Below are 19,816 nucleotides of genomic sequence, written 5' to 3' on the forward strand. Positions count from 1 at the left end.
AACTGTGAAAAATGGTCATGAGTCACTTTTTTCAGCACCGTTAATGGAACGGTCACAGAATGAACTGTTGTAAATTGAGGACTACCTGCACTGTGCCCAGTGGCAGAAATAATCCCCTCTCTTCACTAATCTCTACAGTTCACTGAGTTTTTGGAGCGGCTGTGGGAGATGGGAAATTCTGGGAATTGCAGGACACACAAAGGGGGGGGGGGTGTTACCCACGTTAAGTGGGGCTGCAACATGCTGAAATATGTTTGGCTGGTTTGTGTTGGTTTAATTTAATAAATCATATTTCAGTTCACCTTGAGTTTCTGTACAAGCACATGAAAGAATTTTGGATAGGACGGCTGGCTTCATTCGAATCTTAAACCCTCTGGAATTCTAAGATTTTGAAGGTTAGAGTTTCTTCCGCGCAAAAGGAATGTAAACGCCTTTCCTCTGAGGAAGACAATATTACGATTTATTTATGAGCCGCGAGATTGTTACGCTGTCCACCCGTCACCCTCTTCCTATTGCTCCTCCGGGGAATTCCATTTAGATCAGTGTTTCTCAACCTTGGGAACTTGAAGATGTTTGGACTTCAATTCCCAGAATTCCCCAGCCAGCATTCGCTGGCTGGGGAATTCTGGGAGTTGAAGTCCAAACATCTTCAAGTTCCCAAGGTTGAGAAACACTGATTTAGATGGATCGCTTCCAGGTATCAAACTACGGATCCCACAGCCTAAGAAAAGGAAACCCTTCTCGCTTTGCGCAGGCGCACCTTGGAAAGCCCGACTCCGCCTTTTGCATTGTTTGGACGAAGCGGCTTTCCTTATTCCGCTGACGTCGACTCTTTGAATCGCCGCGATTCCGGCTGGGCTGATATGGCTGCCCAGAAGATCAACGAAGGGTTGGAGCACATCGCCAAAGCGGAGAAATAGTGAGCTGAGCTGCAGGAACTGGCGGGGTTGCGGGAGGCAGAGCGGAAAGGCGGAGCCCCTCGTCCACCGCGGCTGGGCAGGACGATGAGTGGGGCTCTTCCGCCTCTCTTTTGGCCACGACCATTTCCAGGGGGCTCCCAAAGAGTGTCCGGGGACAGCTGGTTGGGAGAAAAGACCTCGCTGGGTCAAAATCTACAGCCTGGGAAGGGGAAGAGGGAGGGGTGGTATCACGGGATGGGTTTATAGATCCAGTGGATCCGCCTGTTTAAAGATGCACCAAGGAGTGAAGGTTCATCTTCAGGCTCCGGCGGTGCAGGTTGGAATTTGGGCGTGTTGTATCAAGGTCCCCTTTCCACTTTAGAAAAGAAATGAAGGGTTTCTGGTTTGGAACCTCTGATCTTACTTATGTACAGGTAGTCCTTGACTTAAGACCACAACTGAGCCCAACATTTGTGTCATTAAGTGAGACACTGGTTTAAGTGAGTTTTGCCCCGTTTTTACGACTTTTCATGTCATACACAGCAGTGGTCACCAACTGGTGGTCCGTGAGAAAATGTTAGTGGGCCGCAGAAAAAATATTTGCATTTTTATATTGCACTAAATGCAATTTATGTTTTTAAAAAAATCATATTAGATTTAAAATTATGAATTTAGCGGTCCCTGAGGTCCAAAAGGTTGGTATATAGGATCTCCTGCTTGAGCAGGGTGGGGGCTGGACTAGAAGACTTCCAAGGTCCCTCCCAGCTCTGTTCTGCTTCAAAAAATGTGTTAAAGCGAATCATTGCGTTTGTTAAATTAGTAACACCATTGTTAAGTGAATCTGGCTTTTCTATTGACTTTGCTTGTCAGAAGGTCACAAAAGATGATCACATGACCCCCCTCTCCAACCGTTATAATTATGAACCAGTTGTCAAGCTTCTGAATGTAAATCACATGACTATGGGGATGCTGCAAAGGTCATAATTGTGGAAAAAATGGTCATAGGTCACTTTAGTGCTATTGTAACATTAAATGGTCACTAAGTGAACTGTTGTAAGTCAAGGACTACCTGTAGTTTATCAAACAGACTGCTCAATGATCTTAATGTTTTTCATGGACTTGATTGTCTCTTGAGGTTGAAGATTCTGTAAATGATTTATTTTCATTATGTTCCTTCCAATTGGTGTTGATTTTTATGGACTATATAAATGGTTTTTAACCATGGTGGTCTGTCCTTCAGATCTTCCAACATCTTGCTGCTGGTCATCCTCTTCTTTTTTCTTTCTCCTTTTGCAACATCAGAGCCTTCTCCAGAGGGTTCTGTCTTTGCATAATGTGTCAAAGATTTTCTGTAATTTGGTATCATTTATGTCATATTACAGCTGCCTATCCCTCCTTTTCTTCAAAGACATCTGAAACAATATTAGCGCTTCATCTGGTCCTGGCCTTTCTTGACTGAGATCCTTAAATTATGACACAGAGATAGGGATTGAAATGAGAAGCCATATCTGAGCACAGTGATAATATACGGCCTCCAAAACAGCATGTATTCAGACAGACGGACGGATGACTGACTGACAACTGACTGACTGACTGAATGAATGAATGAATTGAAATTAGTGGTATGAAAGCTGTGTCCATTTTCTTCTTCATTGTAAACAATATTATTAATGGCTTCACATTTTTGATTTTCAGCTTGAAAACTGGATTGTTAAAATGGAAACCAGACTATGACAGTGCAGCTACAGAATATTCCAAGGCAGGTATGTCTTGTAAAATAAGGGGGTTGTTTTGAAATCTTAATCTTTTAAAAATTGCTAAGGTTATTTTCCAAAAGCAATAATGTTCTTTCATTATTATTTTTTGCAGCTGTTGCTTTTAAAAATGCCAAACAATTTGAACAAGCAAAAGAAGCTTATTTTAAAGAAGCTCTATCCCATGAAAATAATAAAGCGTATCTTTTCATTATTTGTTGTTTCTACCTTAAGTAATTGGAGATCATGTTGGGTTTGTATTAATTTATGCCTACTCCAAACATATAATTGTATTTGGCATATTTAAGGGTGTTTTAACAGAAAATTAATAGAAGACTATTCCCTGCAATACGAAAACGTTATTGTACCTATGTATATCCAGATCCAATTTTGTGATTAATTATGTAATTAAATAAACTGTTAGTTATAGTACCTCCCAGTGACCCATTAATGTATATTCATTGAGATTTTTTATTTCTATGGAAAAATAGTAACAAACTGGCATTGGAATAGCAAATACATTTCTTTTATATCAAATCTGTGAGGAAGATTTCAGAGAATGCCTTCATTGGCCTCATTGCTTAGCCATTCATGCAAGATATGCTTAAAATATGACTATTCCTAGGAGGATTGCAGAGAGTTTTAAGAAGATCCTGCATATTTTAAAATCTTGCTTAGTAGCAATAAGAAATGTCCCCTTTCCCCTGCAGTCTCTCTGCTTTCAAATATGTTCTGGAATATTAAGAAGTCTTCAAGAGTAAATCGGAGGAACTTGGGATATTTTGGAGCAAAGGGGAAGAAGAGGAAAATAAGTTGCAGTGTGGAGTCCTTTTGTACAATTTTGGATATGACCAAACTTTGAAATCTCTGAGGTTAGGAAATCAGACTCTTAGTATTAAAAGCTAAAGTACTTAAGAAAAATAATATGTTGATTCTGAAGCAGGCATGACGACTTACTGATACATTCTATCTATTCTTTAGCAGATTTATTTTCATCAGGCTTTTGTTTTAAAGATAATGTTTAATTGATGCATGATTATAATTTTTTAAAATTCCTAAACCTAAATTGGAATTATCCAGAAATATTTTATATGTATAGTACATGTACTATATTTATCCTTGACTTGAAATAACATAAATCCAGCTTCTTCCATGCTGCAAAGTACGTATCAATATTTGTCAAATTTGATAATATATGTGAAATACAATTGATATCAACAAGAATTGATTGTCCGTTACATACATATATACATACAAATAACTTCATCAAAGTAAAATCAGATATTGTTAGAAAGTTGAGTATTTTGGAAGTGAGAAAAGTATAACTATAATATGTTCAAACACTTTCTGTAGCTCTCCATAACTCTTCTTTTTTTGTACAAGAAAATGGTCTTTTCAAGTGTGCTGATTTTCTATTGACATTAGGAGTGGCATTTAGAAAAGGAGTCTTCTTTTGATATATTCCATTTCTCCTTGGTTGAGAAACCAATTGTAGCCAGACTCAGCTGAACACATAGGCAGAAGGCTGGAGGTCTCAGATCTCCTTTTCCAGAAGTTAATTGTTTCTATTTAAAAAAACATTTATATAGCTGTCCATCTTTTATCAAATTCTAGATGGGTCTAAATTGGCAGTTAAACCATACTAATAATAAAACAATACAGTACATAAATATATTGAAACCATCCTATATTACCATGAGATGTTTACTTAATTTGCTCAGTTATACTTTTCTTTTTTCAGGGCTTATGAACAAGCAGGAATGATGTTAAAGGTATGACAGGTTTCTTTTATTTTTATGAAGACTTTTAGTTAAAACTAAATATTAGAATGATCTGTGCAATATTCATGTTGCAGTTTATAAACCTGTTTGGGATCCATGATTCATGGTTCTATGTAGATTTACAACTCCTTTATATTGAATTCCATTTAAATGTGCACTTTTTATAGAATTGTTAATTCATATTTTTCTGGGATGTAACCTGCCCTGTGTTTTCTGATCAGATATTTGGAATCCTCCCTCCCCCCATCCATTCATCCATCCATTTAGTTTTCTAAATGAATTCATAATTTTAGCTTTGACATACACTGTAGATAATGCATACTTGGAAAAGTTATTCTTGTAAAATTATGGGAATTTTCCTAGGACAATTGGGTTCCACCACAAAACCGCGATGCCCTTATCCGCGCCGACATAAGTGCGGAGGCAAATACGCGGTGTCCAAAGCGCTAAGAAAAAAACGACCCTACCGCCGCGATAACAGCGCGGTGACAGAAGGGCGTTCTACATGCTTCGTTCTTTGCCTCCAAAGGTAGCCCTCCTCCTCCAGCTGACAGCGGCAGCGGGCACGGGGCAAAGCGGGCTGCCCAGCAGCAGCAGCCCGCGGGAAGGGTCCAGCTCAGCCGCAGGGGGCAGCAGGAAGTGGAGGAGGACATGGTAGCGGCGGCGGCTGAGGCTCTCCTGGGCCGGCGAAGCGGGCTTGCCCGGCAGAGGCAGGCTGCCCTCTTCTTCCTCAACAACATCTCCTTGGACGGGCGGCCTCCACCGCCGGCGCCTCCCCCGGAGGAAGAGGCAGGGCAGGCGGGCGGGCGGCGGCGGCTGAGGCTCTCCCGGGGCCGGCGAAGCAGGTTGCCCGGTGGCGGCGGCCGCCTATCCAAGGAGATGTTGTTGAGGAAGAAGAGGGCGGCCTGCCTCTGCCGGGCAAGCCCGCTTCGCCGGCCCCGGGAGAGCCTCAGCCGCCGCCGCTGCGTCCTCCTCCGCCGTCGGCGGCCCTGCTCGGGCCCTCCGCGAGCTTCCTGCTGTCCCCCGTGGCTGTGCTGGACCCTTCCCGCAGGCTGCTGCTGCCGCTGTCAGCTGGAGGAGGAGGAGGGCTACCTTTGGAGGCAAAGAACGAAGCATGTAGAACGCCCTTCTGTCACCGCGCTGTTGTCCCCGCGGTGATGACGCGCGGTGATGACGTCGCGACTTTAGTGACGCGATTTAATCTCCGCTATTTTGCATAGCGCGGTTTTGTCGTGCCACGGGACAATTGTTAGAGCAAAAGAACAGTTTTCTGCTTTTCTTGCTCACTTACATATGCATCATTTGATATCTATGGCATTTGGAAAGCCTTCACAGATCAATCATAGATTTAAAAAAATAGCCTTTCAAAGTTTTTTCAGTCACATTGGAATTGTATGTCGCAATCAATTGCCTCTGAGCAGTTAACAATCCAATATAAAAACACAGTGTAATAAAATGTAACAATATTGTTTGTCTTCAAGAAATGATGTTTGTCTTTATAAATAAATGAAACGATACATATATAAAGCTGTTCTTTACAGACACTGAATTCGCTCATGCTGTTAATTTTTTAGTCTGTTGACTATTTCCATCTATTTTGCTAAATCTCTCTTGAGTAATAGTGAGCAATCAGAAATTGCTCACTGTTACTGAAGAGAGATTTAACAAAGTATGTGATGATTTAAAATGAATATTATTTTTTATTAGATTGTTGGATTAGGTTTATTTATTAGATTTATTAGATTAGATTTATTACATTGATAGCAACTTATTTTATACTTCCTGAGAAATAGGAAGTTCTTCCTGGCTCTTTTTCTTTCATCTTCAGGAGATGCAAAAACATCATGATGCAGTGGAACTGATTCAGAAAGCCAGCATGATGTACCTGGAGAATGGGACCCCTGACACAGCTGCTATTGCACTTGATCGGGCTGGAAAGTAAGTCTGAAATCTTAAGCTATTAGTTTCTTATCTGTAATAGAAGGCAGATCTCTTTAGTTCTTTGAGTAACTGAGTAATAATGTTGACTCTTTTATTTTAGAGTAATAGAAAACATAAATCCAGACAAAGCTATACAGCTATATCAGCAAACAGCTTCAGTATTTGAAGTAAGTCCTCTGAAACTAAACTAAAATACTTTTTAACTAAGAATGCTGAAAATGATCAGTTGGTCCACTGTTGCAAAAAGGTGAATATTAAAAGCTAGGGTGTTTTCAAAGCATGTATTGTATATATTACTATTTTCATGCCAGTTATTGCTACGTATTAATGGACAAGTTGATGTGGTAGAAGCTATCTTCGCATGACTTTTCCCGCTTCTGTTTGAAAATGTCATTTATTTTATGTATAGTCAAGTTAGCTGCAGGGAGGAATGGCAAAATCTAAACTGGCTAGGTCAGTGGAACTAAATCTGGCCATGAGCTATCTTTCTCTACCTCATCAAAAGATTTCTCAACAGTTTTCTAAAAATGCAATATCTGGCTTGCTTACGATTTACAACACTGCATTGTCTTCTAAGCACATTGCATTAAACTATCCCTTGTTGTAAATAAGCAAGCCTCAATTTGATCTAGTCCCCCCCAAGGGGTACATCAACAATTATTCTCGAAAGCATGCCCTGTTCTTGTGCAATTTTTGGAAGCCACATGATAATAGGGTGTGCTCTGACTTGCCTCTGTTCTTGCACAGCCTCTGGAGCTTCTAAAAATCACATGATAATGGGTTGTGCTTTTGTGTGGTTTTCAGAGACTGCAGAGTTTGTGGAAGCGCATTCTCTGAAGAGCTTTCTTTAAAAACAAAGGCCTCATGCAACTCAGAGCAGTCTACTCTAGGCCATAGGGCCTTGTCAACAGAAAGAAAACACCACCTGAAAGAGGCACGTGGCAGAGCCTGGGGAACACTGGGCCATGTGGGCAATCATACCATTTTCCAAGGCTCACATGTCTTGAGTGGCAGTGATGGCACTAGGGCTAAAATCAAGGACTGGGCCTAGACTTCAGGTCCAGCTTTAGCGCTGCCACCGAGTACCACTGTTCAGATTGCCCTAGATCAGTGTTTCTCAACCTTGGCGACTTTAAGTCCTGGGGACTTCAACTCCCAGAATCCCCCAGCCAGCACAGCTGGGGGATTCAGGGAGTTGAAGTCCCCAGGACATAAAGTCGCCAAGGTTGAGAAACACTGCCCTAGATGTTAGGGGATGAACATATAGAATTGTTTCTTTGTCCTGATTGTGTGTGAGAGGCCAGCAGAGTCATTTTCTGAACTTTTCACCTTGAATTGAAAAGGTTTGACATTAGTGGTTTAGCTTCTTGATTTCTCTACACGGACAAATGATGGTATGTCTGAGATATTTTTAAAAGAAGCCATTTGAGAAATTGAAAAGTAATTTAGGCATATGGGACAGGGAAGTGTGGAGCAGATGTAGTATGATGTGTGATGCATGATGCATAATGTGGTCAAAGGTTATATCATCTAGTTCATAAAATTGTATTTAATTAATAACCTGATCAAACTTTGTTTAATATGAGAGAAATGTATTTGGGAAATGATAGGTATTTCAATCTGAGTTAGCTGAAATAATTCAGAAAACTTTCATTAAAATCAACCACTTAAACTTTGCTTATGCTTTTGTTTTTGTTGTTTTTTTTTACTCAGAATGAAGAACGTTTACGGCAAGCAGTTGAAATGTATGGAAAGGCTTCAAGGCTTTTAGTTAGAGGCCGAAGGTGTGCATCTTATATGTTGTTGTTTTCAAAATCAGAAAAACCAGTTCTAGCTTATTTGATAAATTCATTGTAGTAATACAAATATTATTGGGTTATGACAGTGGCCGCCAACCTTTTGGGCAACAGGGATCAATTCCGTGGAGAAAGGTTTTTCCTTGGACCAGAGGGGGTGTGGCTTTGCATGCTGCTTTCATCCCACGGATGGGGCTGTGTTTGTTTGTGCGGCCTGGTTTCTGGTATGTCGTGGCCCAGTGCCAGTTCATAGACCGGGGATACATTGGGGATCCCTGGGTTATGCCATATTATTCAAGTATCAGCTGTTCCACTGTGCAACATAATTCATATTTTAACATTTTTTTTTAAAAAAAAAGCTGAACCAAGGAATCTGGTTTTGAGAAGAAGACCTTTTGGTTTTTGTGGTTAATTAGGATTATTATGACTACAAAATATTTTTCTTCATTAAAAGCTTTTTGTTTATGTAAACATAAGTGGCACTCTTAATATATTTGGTTACAATATATCATATTTGTGTATATAAATAAGGCCTGAATGTTCATTTCTGCAGGAGTTTGTATACTTTAACTGCAGTTTTAATATGAGCTCAGCATATTCTTGTTTTTTCCATTGAAATAGTACATTTATTTGGGAAATTGGGTAATCTTGACCTTCTGATTCCTGCATATTGAAATAAACCTTTCTTGCTCATTTTTGTTTTGCAGACTAGATGAGGCTGCGCAATCTATTCAAAAAGAAAAGAGTATTTATAAAGATATTGAAAACTATGCAACGTGTTACAAAGTATACAGCTACACATTTCTTGTGTTTTTGCAGGGAAGGGGGGAATTGTGTTTTATCTTTTGAATTATTTTAACTTGGAGGGTTTCATTTCTAATTGTACACCATTATTTGGATTCTTTCAGTTGATTTTAAAAGAGTTCCATAGACCGGCCTTTATAAAATTTAGATCTTCATGTATTTATTTAGTGCCATTTGATCACGGAGATGAATTTTCTCCCACTGTGCTGAAAATATACGAATGCCACTCTTTCTTAATACGATTTTGGCATTCTTCAGATGATTAGGATTGAGTTGCTATGAAATATTGTGGTTTCCTAGATTTTGTGGAGTTGTCTGAGCTTTTGACATTAGCTGTCTTTCTGTTGTAATAACTAAAAACAGAAAATCTGTGCAGATAATACACTAATACAAACTGATCTACAAATGTTTTGGTTACTATTAATATCAGCAAGGGCTTAGCTCGCAACTCAATCTTTCCACTTCTTTGAGTCAGCAGCCTGAGGATAAAAAACAATGTTATTTCTATTTTCATGGGAGATAAATTGTTCAGTTTATGTCACTATGAAAACTACCGTATTTTTCTGAGTATAAGACGCACCAGAGTATAAGTTTTGAAGAGGCAAATTAAAAAAAAAAACTTAATGCATTCTGCAAACCTCCCCAAAATGACCTGTTTTTTGTGAAAACGGGCCCTCCCCCCCCCCCAAAGGGCATGGATAGCCTTTAGGAGGCTTGTAGAGTGTTCCAAGGGGTGACTTCCCCCAAAAATGAGCAAAAATGGTCTGTTTTTCACAAAATGGGCCTGTTTTTCGTCACAAAAACGGCATGGATAGTCTTATGGAAGCTTATAGAGTGCTCCTGGGGCTGGGGGGGGGGGATAATTGAACAAAAAATGACCCGTTGTTTGCTCATTTCTGCCCTCCCCCGACCCCAGGAGCTCTCTGAAAGCCTCCATAAGGCTGTACACAGCCATTTTGGTGAAGGGGGAGGGGTTTGGGGAGGCAAAAAATGCTGTATTCAGTGTATAAGATGCACCCAGATTTTCAGCCTCTTTTTTGAGGGAAAAAGGTGCGACTTATACTCTGAAAAATACGCTACATGGGATCATTAATTGCACATAGATTTACCAATCCCCTTAAAACATACATTTTTAAAACACCCTTTTATTCTCTTAGAAGAAAACTGGGTTTTCTTATCGTGGTTACATGAAAAGTTAATATTTAATCATTCATTTCTTTTGACCTCAGATTTAATCTCAGTTGTGTGCCGTACTTTTAGCTGCATTCAGTGAAAGAGATCATTACCATATTTTTCGGTGTATAAGACGCACCTTTTTTCCTCAAAAAAAGAGGCTGAAAATCTGGGTGCATCTTATTCACCGAATACAGCATTTTTTGTCTCCCGAAGCCCCGCCCCTTCACCAAAATGGCCGTGCATGCCCTTATGGAGGCTTTTAGCGAGCTCCTTGGGGCTGGGGAGGGAAGAAATGAGCAAAAAACGGGCCATTTTTTTGCTCCCCCAGCAGCACTCTAAGCTTCCATAAGGCTTTGTATGCAATTTTTTTTGACAAAAAAGGCCCGTTTTTGTGAAAAATGGGTTGTTCTTTGCTCATTCCCCCCCCCCCGGAACACTCTGCAAGCCCCCCCAAGGCTATTCATGCCTTTTTTGGAAAAAAAAAAAAAAAGGCCTGTTTTCGTGAAAATCGGGCCGTTTTTGGGAGGTTTGCGGAGTGAAAAAACTTTTTTCTCCCTTTTGGAAAGCTTTAACTGATTGATGAGAATTACATTGACCAAGTGCTGTGCCAGTAGAAACAAAGTCTTAGGTGCTGCAGATTGTCAGCAATTTCCTTCTCCAGCACATGGATAAATACAGCTGGAAACATCTACCTACTCTCTCTCCCGACCTACCTACTGTATTTCTCTTTCTCCCTCTCTCTCCCTCTCCCTCTCCCGCTCTATCTTCCCACCTACCTACTCTCTTTCTCTCCCTACCTATCTACTGTATTTCTCTCTATTTCTCTCTTTATCCCTCTACCTACCAACCTACCTACTCTCTCTCTCTCCCTGCCTATCTACTGTATTTCTCTCTATATATATTTCTCTCTCTCTCCCTTTACCTACCTACCTACCTACCTACCTACCTACCTACCTACCTACCTATCTACCTAACTACTCACTCTTCTACTTACCTACTGTATTTCTCTTTCTCTCCCTCTCTATCCCTCTATCTACCTACCTACTTTTTTTAAAAAAATTGCCTCTTCAAAACCTGGGTGGGTCTTACACTCCAGTGCATCTTATACTCCGAAAAATACAATGTGTCTAAGATTTGTCTGTGATTTCATTCACAAACCCTTTCTACAAATTGTTCTGATCAGTAGATGCAAAATTCCTACCCCTTATTTGGAACAGTTTTAACTGGCAAAATGAACTAGCAATCAAAGTATATCATATATTTACATTCTTCTGTAGTCTTCACATCCCAGATTTATTTTTCTAAAAGGTTGATTATATGTAACCCTATAAAGCAAGGGTGTCAAACTCACGGCCTGCAGGCCAGATGCGTGACACGCTGGCCATGTCCATGCACAGTTTAACAAAAGGGAAAAAAGTCGTGATATGTCATGTGATGCTGCTGTAGTGATGCGACAATAGCTATAAAGCCTCTCTACCAAGGATCTTGCAATCTTTTAATAGAATCTGTGTTTGCAGAAGAAAATTGTCCTTGTTTTGCTACTACACTATATCCTTGTTTTGCTACTACACTATATCCTTGTTTTGCTACTACACTATATCCTTGTTTTGCTACTACACTATATCCTTGTTTTGCTACTACACTATTCCTTTCAATAGAAATTATTTTTTTGATATAGTTTGGTTAAAGTGTAAAAAATGCTGTTTTTCTTTATACATACTCATTTTGGGGTTGTTTTTTTTAGAAAACTATTGCCCAGGTCTTAGTACACCTTCATAGAAATGACTACGTTGCTGCAGAAAAATGTGTCAGGGAGAGCTATAGGTAAGTTGCTTAATACATTGATTGCATTTTAATTTAATTTAATTTGTGTTTGAGGAGGAACCCGTATACACACTTGTCATTTTATCTCATTAAGTTTTGAGAATTACAGGCTTTCCCTATATATTGCCATTTAGGTATCTCTCTAATTTATTAACATTGTTTTCTGCCATAGAAAATTAAACTCTACAATTTGATTTGAACAATTTGAACATGTACTTCTTTGAAGTGCTCAGGAAGCCAGCTGGCAATTAAACTATATCTGGATAGTTTATAGTAATTACGCTACAACACTATAATAGCAAATTGTATTGTAAAATTGTTGCTTGGAATAATTAACCTGGTGATAAAATCCAGCAAAGAAAGTAAGATTGGTGCTAAATGTAATTGACAATTTGTGTTAGAAGGCCCGTTGTGCATAGAACAGTATAAGTAATGAAGTACACTTTAAAGAAGGCATTCCGCAGGACAAAAGACATTCTGATCATCACCCAGAATATATATTTAAGGAAATCTGTGCTTTTCTTATTTGGATATGAGTTTTTTCAAATTTTTAAATAGCTTCAAATAAATGCTTAATTGCTTCAGCATACCAGGCTTTACAGAAAGTGAAGACTATGCAGCCCTGGAGCAGCTCCTAGAAGGGTATGATCAACAAGATCAGGACCAAGTATCAGATGTTTGCAATTCTCCACTCTTTAAGTATATGGACAATGATGTAAGTTGCTGCTTTTATTTACTGAACAGAATAGCTATTAAAACAAGTAGGATTTTTTAAATTGAAAAATACAGATGATATAAATCAGTTGCACCACTGATGAGCAATGTATGTTATTGATAAACTACTATAATATATCCAGTATTTAAAATTGAATAATTGTAAGTTACTGCATTCTCTTTACATAGAGTAGAATAGAATTCTTTATTGGCCAAGTGTGATTGGACACACAGGGAATTTGTCTTTAGTGCATAAGCACTCAGTGTGTATAAAGCTATAAGTGATAAATCATGATCATAGTCATCATAAAAATACATTAATCATAAATGATAAGATACAAGACTTAGTGATAGTCATAGGATACTAAATAAGTATGCGGACGATACACAGTTGTATCTGTCCGCCCCGTGCCAACTCAGTGAAGCGGTTGACGTGATGTGCCAGTGCCTCGAGGCTGTTAGGGTCTGGATGGGGGTTAACAAGCTTGTACTCAATCCGGATAAGACCGAGTGGCTGATGTGTTTCCCTCCTACTAATTGGCCAAGTTTTCCATCTCTCAGGCTTGGGGGTCAAACAGTACGCCCCTCAGACAGGGTTCGCAATTTGGGAGTCCTCCTGGACCCACAGCTGACTTTCGAACACCACTTGTCGGCTGTGCACCAATTGCGTCCCTACCTGAACCGGGAGGCCCTCACAACAGTCACTCGTGCCCTTGTGACCTCTATACTGGACTACTGCAACATGCTCTACATGGGGCAGCCCTTGAAGAGCATTCGGAGACTTCAGCTTGTCCAGAATGCAGCCGCGCGAGCGATCGTGGGTGCACCTCGGTTCACCCACGTAACACCTATCCTCCGCGAGCTGCACTGGCTGCCTATTGGTCTTTGGATGCGCTTCAAGGCGCTAGTCGTCACTTATAAAGCCCTTCATGATATTGGACCTGGGTACTTGAGAGACCGCCTGCTGCCAATTACCTCCAATAGACCGATTAGATCCCACAGATTAGGCCTCCTCCGAATTCCATCCGCCGGCCAATGCCGACTGGCGACTACCCGGAGGAGAGCCTTCTCTGTGGCTGCTCCGACCCTCTGGAACGAGGTCCCCGTGGAGATTCGAACCCTCACCACCCTCCAGGCCTTCCGCAAAACCCTTAAAACCTGGCTGTTCCGACAGGCCTGGGGCTAAAGAGCTTTTGCCCCCCCCCTCGAATGGTATGGTTGTTGTGTGCTTTTAAATTGTGTATTGTTCTGTTCGTCTTTTTTATCCCTTATCTGTACCCCCTTCCCTGACTTGGATTGTGAGCCGCCCTGAGTCCCCTTCGGGGAAAAGGGCGGCATATAAATGCAATAAATTCAATTCAATTCAATTCAGTTCAAGTAATCAACATAAATCATACTAGGAAACTAAATATAACAATATAAATCATAATGATATAAGTAACAAAGTTATAGTCATAAGTAGAAAAGGAGATAGGTAATAGGAAAGATGAGAATAATAATAATAATACAGCCTTACTAAATAGTTTGACAGTGCTGAAGGAATTAGTTGTTTAGCAGAGTGATGGCATTCGGAGGGGGAACTGTCCTTGTGTCTAGTTGTTCTGGTGTGCAGAGCCCTATAGCGTCATTTTGAGAGTAGAAGTTGAAACAATTTATGTCCAGGATGTGGGGGGGGGGGGCTCTGGAGATATTTTTACAGCCCTCTTTTTGACTTGTGCAGTGTACAGGTCCTCAATGGAAGGCAGGTTGGTAGCAATTATTTGATATTATGATAACTAAATTACTGCCGCTTCAGCATTTTAAAGGAATGGTACAGAGCATGTAAAAACAGCATTAGAAGAAACTATTTTTTTTTTCTTCTGATGTCTTACTCTGGATTGATAGTGTTTTTGGAGACATTTTCCTTTCTGGAAAAGAATGATTGCTATAATTTATTTGTTGTGAAGATCAACAAATCTCCTGGTCATATGTATAAGTGTTTGATAGCTTTGCTTTTTTGGCTGCTTCATTGTATGTTTTTAGTAATAAATATTTTGTTTTCATGTGACAGTGAGATGCATATTAGCTTGCAGACTTTTTTCCTTAAGGTAGTTTATTTGTAAGGTAAGCCTAAGAGCCAGTGCTGTCTGAAGACGTCTCTGTGGTCATGTGGCCTGCATGACTAAATGCTGAAGGCACACGGAATGGTGCTACCTTCCCACCAAAGTGGTCCCTATTTTTCTACTTGCATTTTACGTGCTTTCGAACTGCTAGGTTGGCAGAAGTTGGGACAAGTAATGGGAGCTCACTCGTTACGCGGCGCTAGGGATTTGAACCACTGAACTGCCGACCTTTCTGATAGACAAGCTCAGCATCTTAGCCACTGAGCCACTCCGTCGCTTCAAGTTTATTTGTACAATGTGGCATTTTATCATTGGGTGTTCTACTGTTAGAATAAATTGGTATTTTTCAGGTGTTTTCTTAGAAATAAAGTACTCTTCACTGTATTAGATAGAGCAAGGTTAGTGCTTTGATAAATAATTGTGATGTACTTTTAAAATGTAGGGATCTTATTATTATTTTTACCTTTGCCAGTATGCAAAGCTTGGCCTTTCCCTTGGTGTCCCAGGAGGAGGTATGAAGAAGAAATCTCCAGTTGCACCACAAAGTAAAGGAAGTGAAGCAGCTGTATCAGCTTCTCGTGGAAATGAGGAAGATGATGAATATGCCGGTGGATTGTGCTAATTCTAACTCTGTTCTCAAATACTATGTTAGCTGCTTGCCCAGTGAACAAATTCCAGGGGCAATTAAAATGGCATCATTGCAATCATGAAATTGGAAAGAAATGATCTTAGCTTTGGGATATTTGTATACAAAGCATGACTGTGCACCTTGAAGTATTTTTGGATTACAATCATTAGCCATAATTCTTTACAATGTGTTTGTTAGCCCTTCAAAAAAGGGAAAGAGGAAGGAAAGGAATTACTTATATTGGATTTTTGTCTCTAAACATCTGTAAGTTGGGAATCTCTTACATGGCTCAATATCAACAGTCTTGCTAGTCATACTATTTTTGTTTTTGAGTAATACCATTAAATTATTTCAAAAGATCTAAAAGTGTGATAGATTTCCTTTTACTTCTTTGAATACAATATTTAATGACATGTTTGTGATTTGAACAGGAATTCCTTGGAGTTTCTTTGCCAGGAAAGTGAAGATTATTAGAGACAGGGATTGTGATAACCTACTTGTACTTGTACTTGACGCCTCTTCACCCGTCGTGGGTATAGGCGACTTCCATGGAAATTTGACGCCACTGTTTTTGGTCCTGTGCTAGGGTTGTCAGGTGGTGCAGCCAGTCGCTATTAGGGTTAGGGTTTTAATTTAATTGTGATAACCATTGGGTTCTTTCATTGAATCTAAAGTGCAATGAACAAATAAGGTACACTACGTACTTTGTAGATAAATAAAAGAAGAAAGAAATTCAGCTAAAAAGATTATATAGTGTTCTATTTGAAATCCCAGTGGACTAGAACCATTTGACATTTATATGCTTTATTTCTTGAATATTCTTTGGTATTGTAAAGCTCGCATTTTCAGTCTTTGAATAATGAGATTTTTCTGGAATAATTTAAAATAATTTGAATTTTCGTAGACATGTATACATTAGTTCCTCCTACCTTCCACTAAATTCAACACTTCTATTTAAGGGAATTTGGGCAAATACCAACTAAATTGTGGTTAGCTGTAATAACTGTTCACAATAGTGTATTACGTGACAAAGGAAAAATAATAGTCAAATGCTCCTCCGTGTTTATTCAGAAAAGCTGTAGGCTTTTAATTCCCTGAATCCAGGAATCAGAGTTCTCAACAAATAGAGCATAAGAATGTTGAATCTAAAGCCAAATTAAAAACTCTGGTATATTGAAAATTTGACATAGAACATGGAATGACTAGCAATGGAAATAAAATTGTAATTCTAGATTTAATTATGCTTTCAAGATTGGAATTTGTGAAAGTGTATCTATTTAATATATTCAATGTTTAGCTTATTTAACCTACTTTTCTATAATATAGCAGATTAAAAAGTAATGGATTTGCTGTTTCCCTTGTGTAATGCAAATTATCTGTGCTTTCCAACTAATTAGTGCTTTGTTTTTCAAGACATTATACACACACCTTTTAATTGGATCAAAAACATAGCAGGGAAGACAATGTTGGAAGTAATTGCCAGTTTTCAGTGAGGTACATTGCAACAATTGGTTTGCATGACTATGCTAAAATGTAATCCAATGTTACATAAAAGTAACCATTCAGAGTGATTTTTTTTGTATATCCAGATGCTGTGTAAAATGATTTTTGCCATGTGAACCTTGTACTTAATCGTGCCCAGCTTATCTGTAAATGCAGTAGAGTATGAAAGTTGTCATCATTGCCCTGCTGCTCTAGCCTAAGAAACTCTGTAGTTCACCTGGACAAAATAAAAGTGGAAAACTCTAATGGTTGATTTGTGAACCTTATTACAATAAGGATCATCCTGTAGAAGTAATAACCTGCCAAACCTCAGAAAATGAGCACGCGGTTCCTTAATTACATAGATACTTATGTCGTAGCAGTTTAATTGTATATAGGGATGAAACTCAATAACGGAAGACAATAATATCAGGTTGATGATTATAGTAATTGTAGACCATTTGAAGTGGCCTCTGGTTTATGACCATGCCTTTGAAAATAGTTTGGAATGTTTAATAGCTAAAAAGGATAGTATTTTGGCAGAAGAAAATAATGTCCCTCATTTGACATTTGTACAACAATCCAGCAATTTTCCTTAGCTTTACCTTTTCAGTAAAATATTGCCACAAGATGGTGCTGTGACTATTGTTCAGCCACATTTTAGTCACTAAAAAATAGCCTTGATATTTTTGGAATTTTTGAACCTCCAGGAGGTATTATATGTATTTATATCTGACATAGCAAATAGATTGTGGTAAGACCTGCAACACATCCCCAGCGGAATGGCCTTCTGCTGGTATCAATAGCAAAAGATAAAGGTTCCCCTCACACATATGTGCTAGTCATTCCTGACTCTTAGGAGGCGGTGCTCATCTCCGTTTCAAAGCCGAAGAGCCAGCGCTGTCTGAAGATGTCTCTGTGGTCGTGTGGCTGGCATGATTAAAAGCCGAAGGCACATAGAACGCTGTTACCTTTCCACTAAAGGTGGTTTCTATTTTTCTACTTGCATTTTTATTTCCTTTTGAACTGGTAGATTGGCAGAAGCTGGGACAAGTAACAGGAGCTCACTCCATCATGCGGCGCTAGCGATTTGAACCGCCAAACTGCTGACCTTTCTGATCGACAAGCTCAGCATCTTAGCCCCTGAGCCACTGTATCCCTCTTTTAACCCCCTTGTAATATGAAAAAAAACCTCTACAACTAAATTATAGTAAATGAGTAGCAGAAAAAGGCTCCCTTTTGAAGACTTAAGAGTGATCTGATTGCTATTAAGTGATGCCAGTCACGAGCCATTAAAATACAATTACAGTGTTCAGTCATATTGATTGTTGATGTGACTTAATAGCAATTGTGTTCTGGGAATTTCACTTAGCTGTATAATTCAGTAGTTTTCAAGGAACAGAAATAAGCAACACAATCACCTGATATGTCAACATTTTACAAATAATATTTTATTTATTTGATCAATATATTAACTGCTTCAATCAATGAAGAAACTATAGTAAGTGAACTATAAGGAACAGAAAGTAAAAGGAAAAATGCAGTACAGTAATATAAAGCAATAGGAATGCCAGACTGGAGATTTTGCTGTAAAAAGAGTTGCCAAGAAACAAATTGCCTCTGCATCTCTCCCAGAGGCCCACATGGTCAGGCCCTTATGGACTACATAAACAATGCATAAGCATAAAGTAATACTAAACTAAGACAATCAAGTCAAAAATAGCTAACCCTGGGTTTATGGATTCCTAACACCAATTTGAATCTCATCTTCATTCCAATAAGCATCAGAGCGATTAATTAAAATCATAACATAAATCCCAAATTACTACAGAGCGTGAGATGGTTCCATAATTTTACATTTCACCTTTTTTTTACTACAAATCTTAAGAAATCCAAACCTTAATTCTAACTCAGTTACACCAATAAAGTATATACATGAGTATTTAACCTTAGCCCTTTATCTAAAAAATCAAACTACCATAAATCATAAATCTTCTCCTTAATGCAAACTCTTACATTGAATTTTATAATGAAACTTGAGAAATCTTTAAAGTATTCATTTCTATAAGTTCTCAAAAAATAAGGGACACTAATTATTAGTTCACCACTCAGTCAAACAATAACATAAACTTCTGACTAATACTAAATAGAAATATTTATATTAATCTTTAACATAGTCAATCCCGTTATCATAATTCCCAAACACATATTGACAATAAAAACCTGCTCTAATAGAGTAGTAACAAATTTTACCACCAAAATAGCCTTTCAGGAAAGCAACCCACACTGAAGACAGCTCTGTAAAAGCAGAGCCAATAGCTATGGCAGAAAAAAGAGATGGTGAACGGATTGGCTCCTTGGAAATCCTCTCCAGATCAAGGCAAGGACTAGATACCAAATTGGCTCCATACAGCTCCCCAACTTCAAAGAGCCAGAAGAAACATCAAAGCTCAATGTGGGAGATGACTAGGCTGAGCCCGAAGGTGGGGGTCAAATGCATCATTAATTTGGAGTCTCCCTGCTCCTACAAGAGACCTAATTCCAATCCCCCGCCCTTGAAGTCCATTGACTCTTAACTGTGGCCAATTTGCCTGGACTGTGAGTAGATCAGATTGTTGTGTAAATATAGCAGGAAATAGAGTAGTGCAGTGGCCTAGAGGTGGAGCTCTCGCCTCACAATCAGGAAGCTGTGATTTCAATCCTAGATAGAAGCAGATATTTCTCTCTGGGCACGATGATAATATAACTGCTGAATATAACTCCGCATTGGCGACAGGACGGGGCAGCCAGCCAGTAAACACTCAGCTCCATTCAGTTGCCCAGATTCCACCCTGCAAAGGATTATGGGGTCATTAAAAGAAGATGAAGGTATAGCAGGAAATAAACTCTGAGTATTTTTGAACTCTTTCTGGCTC

The 19,816-nt window shown here is 39.2% G+C and overlaps 1 protein-coding gene across 1 annotated transcript; it reads left to right on the forward strand.

Annotated features, from left to right (window-relative positions):
- Nucleotides 1-763: 763 nt before the first annotated feature.
- NAPG (NSF attachment protein gamma) lies at nt 764-15,778 on the forward strand. Its single transcript, XM_087707300.1, has 12 exons — nt 764-919; nt 2,595-2,662; nt 2,769-2,853; nt 3,798-3,815; nt 4,395-4,425; nt 6,263-6,372; nt 6,476-6,542; nt 8,089-8,159; nt 8,879-8,957; nt 11,896-11,975; nt 12,561-12,690; nt 15,264-15,778. Exons 1-12 carry the CDS (start codon nt 864-866, stop codon nt 15,411-15,413), a joined length of 945 nt encoding a protein of 314 aa, XP_087563426.1. The 5' UTR covers nt 764-863; the 3' UTR covers nt 15,414-15,778.
- The last annotated feature ends 4,038 nt before the right edge of the window (nt 15,779-19,816 follow it).

The sequence above is a fragment of the Thamnophis sirtalis genome, unplaced genomic scaffold (assembly GCF_051295495.1).
Source record: "Thamnophis sirtalis isolate CommonGarterSnake01/CBP01778 unplaced genomic scaffold, rThaSir2_p1.2 scaffold_2, whole genome shotgun sequence".
NCBI classification, from domain to species: Eukaryota; Metazoa; Chordata; class Lepidosauria; order Squamata; family Natricidae; genus Thamnophis; species Thamnophis sirtalis.